Below are 15,416 nucleotides of genomic sequence, written 5' to 3'. Positions count from 1 at the left end.
AAAATTGCATCCCATCCCATCTCGCCCCTCTCCACTTTGCCGTTATGAAGGTGCTCCTATACCCCCTCATTCACTAACATCCCCCTTCACTAAGCATAGTTATTCCAAAGGACCAAGAACCTACCATCCCATCGAAGTCATATAAGGCCATATTCTGCTACATATGCAGTTGAGTATTGGTGGTTTAGTTGTGAATCCTGAGTATTTTTTGGGACTTCAATTCTTTTGAGCTCCGTTGGCCTTCCTTCTAGCTCTTTCATTAGGAACCCCAGGCTCAGTCCAATAGTTAGCTGTGACTATCTGCATCTCTATTTGTCAGGTGCTGGTAGAACCTCTAAGGGAACAGTCATTCCAGGCTCCCCTCAGCAAGTAGTTCTTGACATAAGGAATAGTGTGGGTGTTTGGTGCCTGCAGATAAAATGAATCCCTAGATGTGGCATCTTTCATTGGTCTTTCCTTCAGGATCTGTTGCAGTTATTTTGTCCCAGTCTTTCCTTTGGCCATTTCTGGATGAAAAGTTTGAAATGAGTGGATGGCCCCATTCCTAAACTTGGGGCGATGCCTACCTACTGAAGCTGGTATCTACAGGTTTTATTTCCCATTTGTTGGGTAATCAGGCAAAAGATAGGTCCTTGGAGATTGTGCCTTCATTTGTATCTGGGACTTTCTAATGGCTACTCCCAAGTTCCCATCTTCCACTGCTCCTTATTTCTACTCAATTTCTGATACTCTGTACTTCTCTTCTTTATTTCCAAGACTGATCCTGCTTGCCCCATACCCTCCCCCTTCTCTCTCCCCCCAGGGTTTCTTCATCATTCTACTCCCTGTATTTATTTAGTTCTCTGTTCTATGTAGGATTGAAGCATCTACACATTGGTCTGCCTTCTTTTCATGCTCCATATGGTTTGTGGGTTGGATCATGGGTGCTCTGAGGTTTTGGTCGAATATCCACTTATCAGGTAGTACATAAAATGTGTGTCTTTTGTGTCTTGGTTACCTCACTGAGGATAATATTTCTTTAGGCCCATTCATTTGCTTGTGATTTTTATGAAGTCATTGTTTTTAATGGCCATGCAATCTTCCATTTTGTAAATGTACCACATTTTCTCTATCCACTCCTCTGTTGAGGGATATCTGGGTGGTTTTTAGCTTCTGGCTATTAAATATAAAGATGCTATAAAAATAGTGGAGCAAATGCTTTGACATTTGTCTGAGCATCATTTGGGAATATGCCAAGAAGTGGTAAGCTGGGTTTACAAGTAGAACTCTTTCCAATTTTCTGAAGAAATACCAGACTGATTTCCAAAGTAGTTTCCTAAGCTTATAGTCCCACCACCAATAGAGAAGTGCTCTTCTTTCTCCACTTCCTTGCCAGCATTTGCTCTTACCTGCATCTGTGATCTCAGCCATTCTAATTGGAGTGAGGTGGAATCTCAGGGTCATTTATTTGCATTTTCCTGATGATTGAAGCAAGGTGACAGTGTTGAATGGGCTTCTGCATACTCTGCCAGGGTGTGATGCTAGAATGTGGACTGTACTTGCTGCCCTGTAAGTGCTCCCTCTACTCCTCTCAGAGACAGCTTCTCTAAGGGAACAGAGTCCTTAGCAGCTGCCTTGCTGGAGCCAACTAGCCTAAGTGAGGTTCCATGAGATGTCCTGTGCCACCTGGATGCTCTGAGTCTATCCTGGATAAGACAGCCTTGGTGTAGGCTCCTGCTGAGAATTCACTCCCAGCTAACAAGTAGAAGAAGCTTCTTGCCTCCATGCATTCTCTTCAGAGATCCTTCTGTTCAGTCTTCTCTGGTGCTGGGGCCTCAGCTTTCTGGGAACCACAATCCATAGTGTCCAAACTGTTACAATCCTTTAAATAAACTCCTATTCCCCAGTATATCTTCACAGTGTCCTCTTGAACCTCTTTGCTTATCTAAGTCCCAGCACATTCTCCTTTAAAATTGTGAGCTTTGGTCTGTTGCTATGTATTGTAAATCTCAATATAAATCAAAGCAAAGCAAAGTCATGTTGTGTAATTGAGCCTGGTTTCAGAAGCACTGGAATCTTCCTGTCTCTGTGTCCTGAGTGCTGGGATTGTATGAGAACTGTAAAGGCAACAACTGTTTGTCAGTCAAATGTTTGTTTATTATGATCACATCAAAAAACAAAAGACCCTTAACTGACACCATATATATATGTGTGTATGTGTGTACATATATATATATATATATATATATATATATATATATATATATACACAAACATACATACATACTGAAAGCAAGATGAGTTCCTAGAAACATTGTATTGTTCATATTTCACAACACAACAGAACATACAGTCATAAATATCATTGGCATTTTTATCATTCATTATAAAAGGGAAAATCATAGAATTTAACTTACTTGATCACGAATATAGCTAAACAAATATTCTTTTCAAAATGAGTGTGAAAACAAAAGAATTCATTGATATCTAGAACGTATTAGAGTAATCTTGTGGCAGTTCCCAGAACCTAACATCAAGACATAAGAAGAGTTTCACCTTAGTTTCACCAGTCACACACTGTGACAAGAACATCAGTACCAGACATCTAATCAGTAATTAGCACAACCACCACTTACTGTGCAGTGGATGCGCTATAAGTGTTGAGCTTGTTCTCTTGGTAAGCATTACATAATCCCCTTTCATCTGTGTATGTCCTTCATCCTTTGTGATCTGTAGCATTGGTGGAGTGAGAAGAAATCTGTGGGAGCTCTCTGCCTCCTTCAGCCATGAGGGTCTGAGTAAATGATCTCAGTTCATCACTCATAGAAAAAGAGCTTTCGCTTTCAGAGCCTTCTAAAGTTTTCAAATTTATTTTCCTACAATTACCTGTAATATAGGTACATTATTTATACCAGAACTACAAAACCGAAAAAAGAAATTAAACAAAAACAAAAACAAAAAAAAAAACAAAAACAAAAAAACAAGCCAACATACCCTTGAGAGGATGTTATTCTGGGTTATAATTCTACATTGCAAGGCAGTATTAGAACCTGGATTCTCTAAACACATGTTCCTAGTGGGTATCATTTGAAAAGTTTCATTAAATCTTTGATGAAAGACAAGCACTGTGGTTAAAATGACCTTCTGCTATGGCCCATCTTTTAGAGAGAGTCCTATATATGATTTTCTAAACTGCCAGACAAACTGTAGAAGAACTCTTTTTATCTTTTTTTGTGACAGAAAGAATTGTGTTTTGAAGACTTGACAGAGATGAATTAACTCAGGGATAGAGCAATTCAGAAGCATACAGAAAGACCTGGTATCTATCTCTGTCCACAAAAAAGAAGGTGTTTCTACACTTGTGGCCTGAGGTAGTTCTGTCTCTAAGACATGGGCTTTGAAGACCTTAAAGTATCAGGGTGTATGGGGGGGGGACTACAGCCTAATGCTGAAGACTATTTACTTCACTTTCAGTGTGCTTTTATACAGGAATGTACACAAGAACGGTTATATGAGATCAGAAAACAAAATCAGAAAAACATGCAAATAAATACCAGTAGAATGTATTAAATATTAGCAGATCAATCCTTTCCTACAAGTGTCTCAGAACAGACCATATAAACACAATTGTATGACACTATACAACAGATTTCACATTGCGAAGCATGAAATCAGCACAGGCTCATATTCAGAATTGTGTACCTTGAGGGTAGCAGTCAGTACATCCTTTCACAAGAATGGGGTCTATAGCTATGTTCTGACACCCAACAAGAGTAAACTTTTCTTACAAATTAAATGCATATGTTATTATTTTAGGAGTCACAAAATCACACTCATAGCAATCCAGGGAACAAAATGTACTTGAGGTAAAAGGCCCTCTACCTTGTTTTTTGGGTGGGGTCTCTCTCAAGTTTCAAAAACCATTGTCTACCATTAGTTATTCCTTTGACTGTGTTCCTGCTGAGATGGTGTTAGCAAAGATCCTGTTTTCTTTTAGTGAGGAAATAGCCATTTTCTCTGATAATATAGAAAATGACAAATGACAGTAATCGTCTTGTGAGCAGAGAAGCAACTGGATTAAGGAAATGAATGCACAGTGGTTTGTAGTTAGAAGTGAAGGTCATGAAAATAAAGGACCCTGGGGGGTGGAAACTTTGAAATAATGCAGGGGATCACTGGCAGATGAGATATACCAGAAATGGTGGCACTGCACAGATAGGGGTAAGGGTTTACCTGGGTGGCCCGCAGACTGTCATTGGGTTTGAGCATTTCATAGGATTAAAATATGGATATACTGTTTGAGGGAAAGATGGGTAAAAGAACCTATAGATGATAACTCCACAGTTAGAAACATCATAAAATGAGAGAGTGCCAGCTTCCTTGTCCAGGAAGACACCCACACGCCTGGGAGGATGAGGCAGAGAGAGGGCCAATACACTGGAATTGTGGGTTATAGAACACTCATCAAAGGCTTGGTATACATTATCCTTATACCTGCCTATAACCCAGTAGCCATATTTAGGCTGATATATTCCATGTTTACTAACATTAGAATTATGTTTGCTTTTAACGCCCATTTTATCTATCGAAAGATATTGGGGTGGAGCACACCTTCCATCATTTAATCCAATGAGCCAGTTAAAGCTTCTACATAGGTTGACTTCCCAGTAATGCTTTCCTGAGGAAATAGCTGGATATCCCAGGACACCACACTTATAGTCTTCAGGAAAAAGAAGATTCCATAGTATGCCAAATTTAAGTTTTATTTTCCCCTTTTCTTCGTTAATGTCAATCAGTGCATTGCTTTTTGCTTGTAGAGTCATATGAACTGCAGAAAAATGAGACATATATACATTATGAGTCAGATGAACTACAAGTCATAGACTTATTGTAACATAGGCAGCAGAAGCATAAGGAAAAAGTGACAGGAAACATGGGGAAGTCTTGTTTAAAGTCAAAGAGAAGCAGATTACTTTGTATAATGACAGTAACATCATGAAACCTGAGACTTAATGGAGAAATAATTTCTGGAATGCAATGTAAGAGAGGGCTTCATGGTGCTGTGGTTTCTCCTTACCCCAGTGTCGCTGAACATCCATGAGCCCTGAAATGTAGAATGTTCACAGTAGTAAGTACAGAGATGGAGTTAACATATTAAAACCCATAAATTTTCTATATGAGGGGAAGGTATGAAAATTGTGATATGGGACATGATAAATGATGATTTCCTCTCATATAAAATGACATCAAAGAGACACATTATCTGCTCTTCTCAGTCTCTCTAACAACATTCAGAGTTCTTCCTCTCTTCCACATGCAGCTCAACTACACCAAGATTTAAGAATGAATCACAGAATTTACCTGCCCTCACCTTGATAAGTTTGCAGCATGCCTTTCAAATTTGGAGCTTGGAACACTCTTCTTCTTTTTTGGGGGACCCTTTCGGGCTGTTTCAGTTCCAAGGTCTGGCTCCTAGGAATAAAAAATTGACTTCCACATCTCAAACTTTGATTTTGATCAGCACTGACTCTCTGTCATTCTAACCATAGATGTTCCTTACCTCTCCTGAGAATTCTGTGAAGAACGAGAGAAGGTAGACTATTAACTTGTGGGACATATTCATGACCTTGCCCACTTACTTACGGTGTGATGCTGCGTCCTATTCTCAGAAGCATAGAGCTTTAACTTCACACTTACACCATGTGCTTCTTCCACCTTCCCCCTCCTCTCCCTGAATGCTTTTAAATGTGAATTAGTAATTTTTTTTAAACTTTATTTTAAAAAACAAAGATAAATGTACAAAATTTATAAGTATTTTTCATAAAAGTATACAAATACATTTTAAGGTTGTAATTAAGTATTTGTGTGTACATATACATACACATATGTATATATGTAACAATAATATAGGAAAATTAGTTATTAATTCGAGGGGATAGGAGAGAAACTGGGAGGGGCTGTAGGAAGGAAAGGGGGATGTGATACAGTTCTATTTTAATTAAAATATAGTCTTTTTTTTTCTTGAACATCACACAGTCTGTGAGTTGTTTCTGGGGTGTTCAGAGCTTTTTGGGGTTAGTATCCCAGTATCAGTGACTGCATATTATGTCTATTCTTTTTTGACTGGGTTATCTCACTCAGGATGATATCCATTTTCTTAAGAATTTCATATACCATTGTTTCTAATAGCTGAGTAGTACTCGATTGTGTAAATGTACCACAATATTTGTATCCATTCATCTACTGAAGGACATCTGGGTTCTTTCCAGCTTCTGGCTATTATAAATAGATCTGCAGTGAACATTGTGGTGCATGTAACTTTGTTGTATGTTGGAGCATCTCTGGGGTAAATGCCCAGAAGTAGAATAACTGGGTCTTCAGGTAGTACTATGTTCAATTTTCTGAGGAACTGCCAGATTGATTTCCAGTGTGATTGTATCAGTTTACAATCTCACCTACAGTGGAAAAGTGTTCCTCTTTCTCCACATCCTCGCCAGCATCTGTTGTCATCTGAGTTTTGGATCTTGGCAAATCTACTGGTCTGAGGTGGAATCTCAGGGTTGTTTTGATTTGCATTTCCCTGATGGCTAAGGATGTTGAGCACTTCCTTAGATGTTTCTAAGCCATTCAATATTCCTCGATTGAGAACTTTTTGTTTAAGTATGTACCCCATTTTTTAATAGGGTTGTTTGATTCTCTGGTATTTTACTTTTTGAGTACTTTGTATACCTTGGATATTAGGCCTCTATCTGATATAGGGTTGGTAAATATCTTTTCCCCACTCTCTTGGCTGCCATTTTGTTTTCATGATAGTGTCCTTAGCCTTACAGAAACTTTGCAATCTCATTAAGTCCCATTTGTTAATCTTTGACCTTAGAGCTAGAGCTATTGGTGTTCTGTTCAGGAAATTTTCTCCTGTGCCTATGAGTTGTAAGGTTTTCCCTACTTTCTCATCTAATAGTTTCAGTGTACCTGGTTTAATGTGGAGATCTTTGATCCACTAATTAGTGAATTTTTAAAAAATCAAACTGAAATAGCAGAAAAGTTAGGCATGGGCTGGGAATGGTATCACATGTACTTAAAAGACAGAAGCAGGAGGTTCTCTGATTTCAAAAGCAACCTGTTCTACACAGTGGGATCCAGAACAACCAAAGCTGCAAAAAGAACCCTGCCTGAAAAACAAAACAACCCACAAATGAGTCATTAGAATCATGGAAAAGATTAAGAAATGAATGGAAGTAAGGAAGGAAGAAGAGCAGGAAGGAAGGAGGAAAGAATAAGGAAGGAGGTAAGAAAGAAAGAGAGAAGGTAAGAAGGGAAAAAGGAAGATTTTAGGAATGAAGTGTAGCAGCCACATTGATGGAAAGCTATCTGAGGAAAGCCTTCAGACACTCTTGTCAATGAGGACACTCAGTCAGCAACTGTTCCTTCAAGTTCTCTTATAAAAATGACAACATTTGGAAGAGGAGACGGGAAAGCCACACTTAGGCTGACCATAGCTTCATTTGTTTAGATGGAACCTAATGCTGACAGCTGGGATGTGATGCTTTACATATAAGGGCGAAGATTTTCACACCCTTGAGACACATGTGGTCTACCTGGAACTGTTGTTTCACTGCCAAGATATGGTGTCCATAGAGTCAAGCATGTTTTCTAATAATCCAAGTGCAACAGCAGAGGAAATCTGGATCTTTACATCCCCAGAAGTATATAGAATACTTAGGATCTTTTCCCAATGTACATACAACTTTGTGAGCATTGCAGATACACAGAACATTCATCACCTATCTGCATGTTTTACCAAAAAATTCAGAGCGAGATACAAGCAAACAAGATGGACAGATTGTTTTTCCACTATGAGTCCAAAAGCTCCTGGAGGTCCATTTGCTTCATTTCATGACAGATCTTCTTAATAGCTCTCCATAACCCAATTCGATAAAAAGATCCCAATCTCTTCTTAATAACTATTGAGAAGAGTTACAATGTACTCAAACCCTGCCTCTCCCCCAAGTTTTTCTTCTTAATATAATTTCAGAATATCATTATATATAATTTTTTAGAAACCTCAGAGATATTTATTCATTTGAATATCAATTTATTCTCACTGTGCTATTGGGCAGTTTTTTCCTATCATCCAGACATACCTTGTGAGGACGTGATTCACATTCTAGGAAGAAGGAGAAAACAAAGTTAATAACATGTTCTTCAGATTCTTGTGAATTCTGTTCATACTCTTACTGGCTAAAGAGAAAAAGTTAAAAGAGAATCAAATAAGTCACCGATAGTTCCCCCAGATATGATACAAATACAGTTTATAAGTTCATAAGTCTTTATTTGACTTACAGCTTGACAGCTACTGTAGGTTTTTATGTGCATTAAGTTAAACACATAAAAACTTGACCTTTCTCATGCTACATGTTAGGTATCTGTTACTTTATTGGAAACTCATCCAGATAGAATCAAAATTCCAGTTCTTAAATGATTTAAACATGATTTAATGTATTAATACTGAGGATTCAAATAAAACCAGAGGCTTAGAATGTCTGACCAAAAAACCAGCTAACCAGATCTCTCCAAACCCAACCTTCTCATCCCTGCCAATGTTTTTTTTTTTTCCTTTATTCTCTTATTGCAACTGGCCGAGAAGAAAGAAGTTGAGGTAAAGAGATGTGTGTGTCTCTCAATATGACTATCAAAATGTTGAAAATATGATTCCAAAAATTTTTTTTGGGAATTTCTTCAAGATCTCACCGTGGGAGAAGGAAAACACTATCTATTATAAATATATAAATATTTTCTGTTGTACTTAAATATAACACAATGGAAAGAAAGTACAAAAGGTGTATGAAAAATTTCTAAATCCTTCAGAGTCTACAAGACTAAAAATTGCAATGAAAAAACCAAATTCGCACAGTGGTATTCACAACCAGAATATAAATTTGGTGTAAATGATTTAAAAATGTTATAGAGATCAAATACACTGCAGACCTCATGCCTCTGTGGATAATGAAGCCAGCTTTTACATCAGCCACTGGCAGACAGAGGCTTGACCAACATCACAGGTTCTACTCCCACTAGAAACAGACGTCATGGGGGTAAAAGTTACAAATCTTCAGAAGAAATAATCTCTACTACTTTCAAACTCTAGTGAAGTGACCAACCTGACAGTATAAAATGTGCTTTACACATGGTTAGAAATACAAAAGTGCTGAGAACTAGGAAACTGCTGCCTGTCTAGCCAGCCATTTCATGGGGTTACTAATATTGTAAGGAAATTTTCCTATCCACGTTGACTATATATTATGTTAAGTACTGTGCTTTGGTGTTCTTGAGAAGCAATCACAATAGAGGTCAGTTAGAACTGCTTCCTGGAGTTAGTCACAATAAGCTTGGACAAGAATCAACTGCCCAACAGAATTTCCCTTTCCTGTGTGTGTAGGAGTTTTATGTTCTGTCATTACAAGCTGTTCCTGGAATGGACTCCAATATAAGAAGGCCTCCTCATCCAATAAAAAAGCCATTTGCAATAAAGTTTTCATTTAAATGGGGGTCAAGTTAACTTTTAAGGTCCTAATAAATTCCTGGTAATTGACTTCTTATTGTCAGAGAGAAAAATGTACGAAGGTAACTGACCTTCTGGTTAGAAAATTAAGACATGAATGGTAAAGAAGGCAAGTACCCTGAAACAACTGATCACCCAAACCAATGAGAGCACAATAAATGTACAACAAAGACATGTCCCTAAGGCTATCACCAAACCCCAAATAGTGGAATAACTTTTAACAGATATTTGTGGATTTAAGGCTTAAGAGCCTCATAGGATTCATACTCATGGTCACAAGGAGCTCCAGAGTCTGCTTTATGGATCTGATTGATTAGTTCTTGGTGAATGCTTAATAAACTGTTCCTTTCCGAGACCTGCATTCTTGTTGTTTGTGCTTAATTCCTATACCACAAAATAAAATCTACACATGATCCAAGTGTTTTTCTCACAAAGTTTCAGCTTTGGCACTTTATCCCATTAATAACAAATTACTATTTCCTCCTGACATTCAGGCAGGCAACGATTCCCCAGATCCTGAACCTGATTCAAAAAGGACGACAGGAAGAGCCCACTCTCCTCACCAGGGGGATCACAGCAGAATAGAGGGAGGACCATGGCTTCCATGTCTCCTGACTCTCAGAACTTGGGTTCTCCTGCAGTGTTACCTGAAGCATTTCCATCGTTGAGAGTTCCAACTGATGTTCCACATCTGAGATGAGGGCTCTCAGCAACTCCCTTTGCTCTTCTAGCTCATTTTCAGACTCTTCCAGGCTTTTCATAATATCGCCCTTCTCTTTCTTCAGCTCCTGCAGCTCTTCATTCTCCTTGGAGTCCAGTAACTCTCTCAGTCCTTTAAACTCCATCTGAACATTTTCTACATTGCTCTGTATTTGGTTCTTCAAGGGTAAGAAAAGAGAAGAATTTCATCTGTCCATGGGACAGAGAGATAGAGAAAGACTCCTCTGGGTGGGGCGCTTCACAGAGAATTGAGCTTGGGAAAGGGAAGGGATTCTTAGGGAAGCATGAGTTTCCTTTCAGTATCTATGCAGTACATCTTAAAGCAATAACCTTAGGTCACCTTAACCAAAGCAACCTGAAGAATCATGGAATGACTAGATGTGGTTCAGTTTATAAACAGTTGTTTAAGCTACTTGTCCTGCCTGCAATTCTCCTCTTTTCAAGTATGAACCTTTAAGAGAAACTAAACACTTAGAATAAAACTGGGTCCTATCTGCAAGTACATTTTCTATCAATTCGAGTTTCAGAAGCCACCAAGGAGTAGCACCCAGAAGCCATTCTGACCACAACCTCCAGGGTGTCATCTGCTCACAGAGCCCAGCTCAGATGTGATACACTGACTCTGCATCTCCATCTTTGGAGGAGAAGTGGGGAGGAGAAATTAAGGCCTCTTGGCCTCATCACTTCCCAGGAGGTAAAGAGCCCAGGAGCTTGTTGCCCAGGTCCCTCCAGAGCATCAGGCTGACTCCCTTAGAAAAGGCCCCACTTGCCTCCCAGTCAGTTCTCTGCTGTTGAAGGTCATCCTGCCATTCATCACATACTTTCTCCTTTTCCTTCAGATTCTGCAGAGCTGCCTGCAGCTTCTCCTGTGAAAAAGGAATTGTAGCAGAGTCTCATAGTGTGATCAGACGAATTACTCTTCCTAAACAAAAGCCAAGAAACTCTTCTGGAAAGACAGGAAGCTCAAGGCTATTCTCTTTTTTAAAACATGTGTCAACACTTATGTACATAAAATATGCAAAGCTTAAGAGTTTATTGGGTTCTTTTTTTTTTTTTTTTTTTTTTTTTTTTTTTTGTAGTTTCTATGCAGCACCAAACACCAACATATACACAGACACAGAAATCTCTCTAATTCAGTCATTCTACTTAATGGAAATGTATTATTTTACCTCTACCATTAGAGAACCAGCACCTTTTCTTAGTTTTCTGATCATAACTATATACATATATCACATAACCTACATTGTTACATTTGACATGCATTTTTAAACCTGGCTCAAGTTTTTTAGCCCTGGCTTGCATGCAGTTACTGTCCAGACAAGTATAGACATGAAACTCAGAAATCGAAGAGCATCAGCTGACAAAGTTCTAGGATAAAGTCCTACTCTACATTGTCCACATGAACATTCTTTTTTCTTCTCTTCCCACTTTTAAATGCATTATATGTTGTTAATATTCTTTTTTTTTTTCACTGAAAATAGACTTCTAATGCAACATATGTTTCAAGGTATCTTTTAAAGCATGTTTTATTTATTCAAGTTTGTGAGTACTCTCTTTGCATGTAAGCCTGCATAATAGAAATGCATCAAATCCTATGGAGATTGTTGAGAGACAACATGTGCTTGTTCAGAATTAAAGTCAGGTCCTCTGCAAGAACAGCTCCTGCTCTGAAGGGTTGATTCATGTCTCCTGCCCAAATAATGCACTCTGATTAAGGTTTTCTCTCTCATCAAACCTCCAGTTTGCTTATTACCTCCACACCCATCCAGATCCACATTCCTGTGCATACATCCACAGTAACTGTGAGTTTATATTTGGTCTAATAAAGTAGCAACAGAGAACGAAGATCAGGCACAGAACTTGCTGCTGTGTTTCTCCTTATGAAGAGCTTCCTCTCCTCAGGGATGTGTCAGCTGCCACATGCGCATTCTCTTCACTGCTGGGTGTCAAGTGTTTATTAAACCCCTCTGTTGAAAGTCACTAGATGGCATGTTAAGTCCCTTGAATGAATCTGACATTAACATTGAAAAGGTATAAATCCAGAATAAAAGAGGGGATAATCTGCTAGTTTAGATATTTGGGACATTAATTCAATTTAAAGAAGCAGTTCAAAAATATGGAGTTGTTTTGTATTTGTAATTGTAGTCTAGGTAGATTCTCTCAGGCTTAAGGAGACTAAATTACCATGTTTTTTAGGAATCACAGTGTATAAATGTGTAGAATGCCACATCAAGTTCCAGGTCTATCTTGCTCAGGTAACTACTCTGTCATAAAAAGTGGAGGTTTTCCACCTGTTACTGTTTTCTGCACTGTTTCCTGTATCTTCCTGCCCCTTACCTTGTATTCATGGTCGATCTCTTCAATGAGAGCTGTTTGGTGACCACGGTGCTGTTGAGATCTCTCACAAAGCCAGCAGATGGCCATCATGTCCTTCTTACAGAAGAGCTGGAGTTTCTCTCCATGTTGTGCACAGACAATAATCTTCTTCTCTGGGATGGACTTGATCTCATTGAGCCTCTCTACTATGTTGGCCACATGTAGATTAGGTCTCAGGTTCCCAGATTGGTAATGAATTCGGCACACAGGGCAGTTTCCCTCTCCTTCTGTGTTTCTGTTGGACTCATAGTTCAGTGTGATGCAGGCTCGGCAGAAGCTGTGGTTGCAATCAACACTCACAGGCTCTTTCATGAGCTCCAAACATATAGGACAGGTCACCTCTTCCTTTATCATCTCCAAGACCAATGAGGCCATAGTTGCTGTGATCCTGTGTTTGTTTGTCTTGACTCTTCACACTTGTGTATGGGCACCTGTGTCATAGGTGTTTGGTAAAGGGACAAGTTAAAAAATAAATAATCTTAATGAACGCTCTGCAGAGGCTAAGAAAGGACCACAGTCACAAGTTAAAAGCCACTAGAAGAAATTTGGAAGAAGGTGGTGACATACCAAGTTGTACTTTGTCACACTTCAAGTGCTGGTCATAACAAATTACATTAGGCATAACAAATGACAAATATCATGTAAGGGAATATTTTACTTAACAGTAGAGAGAGTTTCCCGTCAACAGCCTTGGGTAACCTCCCTTCTATCTTTCCCTATCAAACCTGGAATGACAATCAGTTTCCAATGTACCAAATCTTTCATACCTCTCTCCCCTCCTCTACTGTCTGCATGAGTCAGAGGTACTTACTTTGACCCTCTTAACAGTTTCTCACCAGAAAGTGCTGATGCTAACATAGAGTATAAACACCTCTCTGTCTTGATATACATATGCAGTGGTTTCTCTGATTGTCATCTAATAAAAGACCACTTACATGTTCTTTTACATAGTTACATGCCAGATGTATAGTGATAGTCCCTTAAGATGATTATTTGTCTTCAATACACTAAACAGTTATGAAATTATGCCAGGTTCCTGCTCTAACCCATGGAAGTCACCAAAAAAAAAAAAAAAAAAAAAAAAAAAAAAAAAGGTGGGTACTAGGACACAGTTGGTAGCCAGAACAAAGGATATGTGGAATTATGTGCCCAGTTATTGTGGGCTCTGAGGAAGCTTGTATCTTTAAATGTTCATAATTCATTGCCTTTCTGTAGAATTGACTATTTTGGACCAGGTTATCTGTGGCACATTTAGTGCTGTGTTTGGTGTAAATGAAGTAATGTTTAGCTTTTTATTTTGTCTTGTGTAAGGTACAACTGAATGTATGTCATGTTTACCTGTAAAAGGAAAAACACATAGTAATATTAAAATAATTTCTGTGAAGCAAGCTGTAGTGACTATTCTAATATTGAATGAAGTAAATTTCCAACCAAAAGTTATCAAAAAATTATAAGGAAGGACACTTTTTACTCATTACAGGGGAAATCTGTCAGGAGGAACTCTCAATCCTTAACATATATGCTCCAAATACAAAAGCACCCTCAATCATAAAAGAAACCATACTAAAGCTCAAAAAATAAATTTCACCACACACAATAATAGAGGGAGACGTTAATACCCCACTCACCAATGGACAGATCATGGAAACAGAAACTGAACAAGGACACTGTAAAACTAGCAGAGACTTTGAACCAACTGGAATTAATAGATACCTACAGAACATATCATCCTAAAGTAAAAGAATACACCTTCTTCTCAGCACCCTGTGGCACCTTCTCAAAAATTGACCACATAATTGGACACAGAATGAGCCTCAGTCGATATAAGAAGATTGAAATACTCCCATGCATCCTCTCAGATCACCATGGTCTAAGGCTGGTCTTTAACAACAAAAAAGACAACAAAAAGCCCACATACACATGGAAACTAAACAACGCTCTGTTAAACGATAGCAGGGTCAAAGAAGAAATAAAGAAAGAAATTAAGGATTTCCTAGAATTCAAGGAAAATGAAAACACAACATACCCAAACCTATGGGGTGCAATGAAAGCAGTATTGAGAGGAAAACTCATAGCTCTGAGCGCTTCTAAAAAGACACTGGAGAGAGCATACATCAGCAACTTGACAGCCCTGCTAAAAGCTCTAGAACAAAAGGAAGCATATACACCCAAGAGGAGTAGACATCAAGAAATAGTCAAACTTAGAACAGAAATAGACAAAATAAAAACAAAAAGAACCATCAAAAGAATCAACAATACCAAGAGCTGGTTCTTTGAGAAAATCAACAAGATTGATAAACCCTTAGCCAGACTAACTAGAGGGCAAAGAGAGAGTATACAAATTAACAAAATCAGAAAGGAAAGTGGAGACATAACAACTGAAAATGAGGAAATTCAAGAAATCATCACATCCTGCTACAAAAGCCTATACTTCACAAGGTTGGAAAATCTGGAGGAAATGGATGAATCCTAGACAGATACAAGATCCTAAAGTTAAACCAGGAACAGGTAAAACATCTAATTAATCCCATAACACCTAAAGAAATAGAAGAAGTCATAAAAAGCCTCCCAACCAAAAAAATCCCAGGTCCAGACGGGTTCAGTGCAGAATTTTATCAGATATTTATTGAGGACATAACACCAATACTCTCCAAACTATACCACAAGAGAGAATCAGATAGAATACTACCTAACTCATTTTTTGAGGCTACAATAACCCTCATTCCTAAACCACACAAGACCCTACAAGGAAAGAGAACTTCAGACCAATCTCACTTAT

The 15,416-nt window shown here is 38.4% G+C and overlaps 1 protein-coding gene across 1 annotated transcript; it reads right to left on the bottom strand.

Annotated features, from left to right (window-relative positions):
• Positions 1-4,208: 4,208 nt before the first annotated feature.
• LOC308417732 (tripartite motif-containing protein 30A-like) lies at positions 4,209-13,012 on the bottom strand (the record flags this gene model as incomplete). Its single annotated transcript, XM_080913048.1, has 5 exons — positions 4,209-4,807; positions 5,351-5,474; positions 10,189-10,419; positions 11,032-11,127; positions 12,599-13,012. The coding sequence occupies 5 exons, from the start codon at positions 13,010-13,012 to the stop codon at positions 4,209-4,211; spliced, it is 1,464 nt and encodes a 487-aa protein (XP_080769174.1).
• Between the last annotated feature and the right edge of the window lie 2,404 nt (positions 13,013-15,416).

The sequence above is a fragment of the Micromys minutus genome (assembly GCF_963924665.1).
Source record: "Micromys minutus genome assembly, chromosome: 2".
In the NCBI taxonomy this organism is placed as follows: Eukaryota; Metazoa; Chordata; class Mammalia; order Rodentia; family Muridae; genus Micromys; species Micromys minutus.
This window is presented reverse-complemented; position numbering and strand designations above follow the sequence as displayed.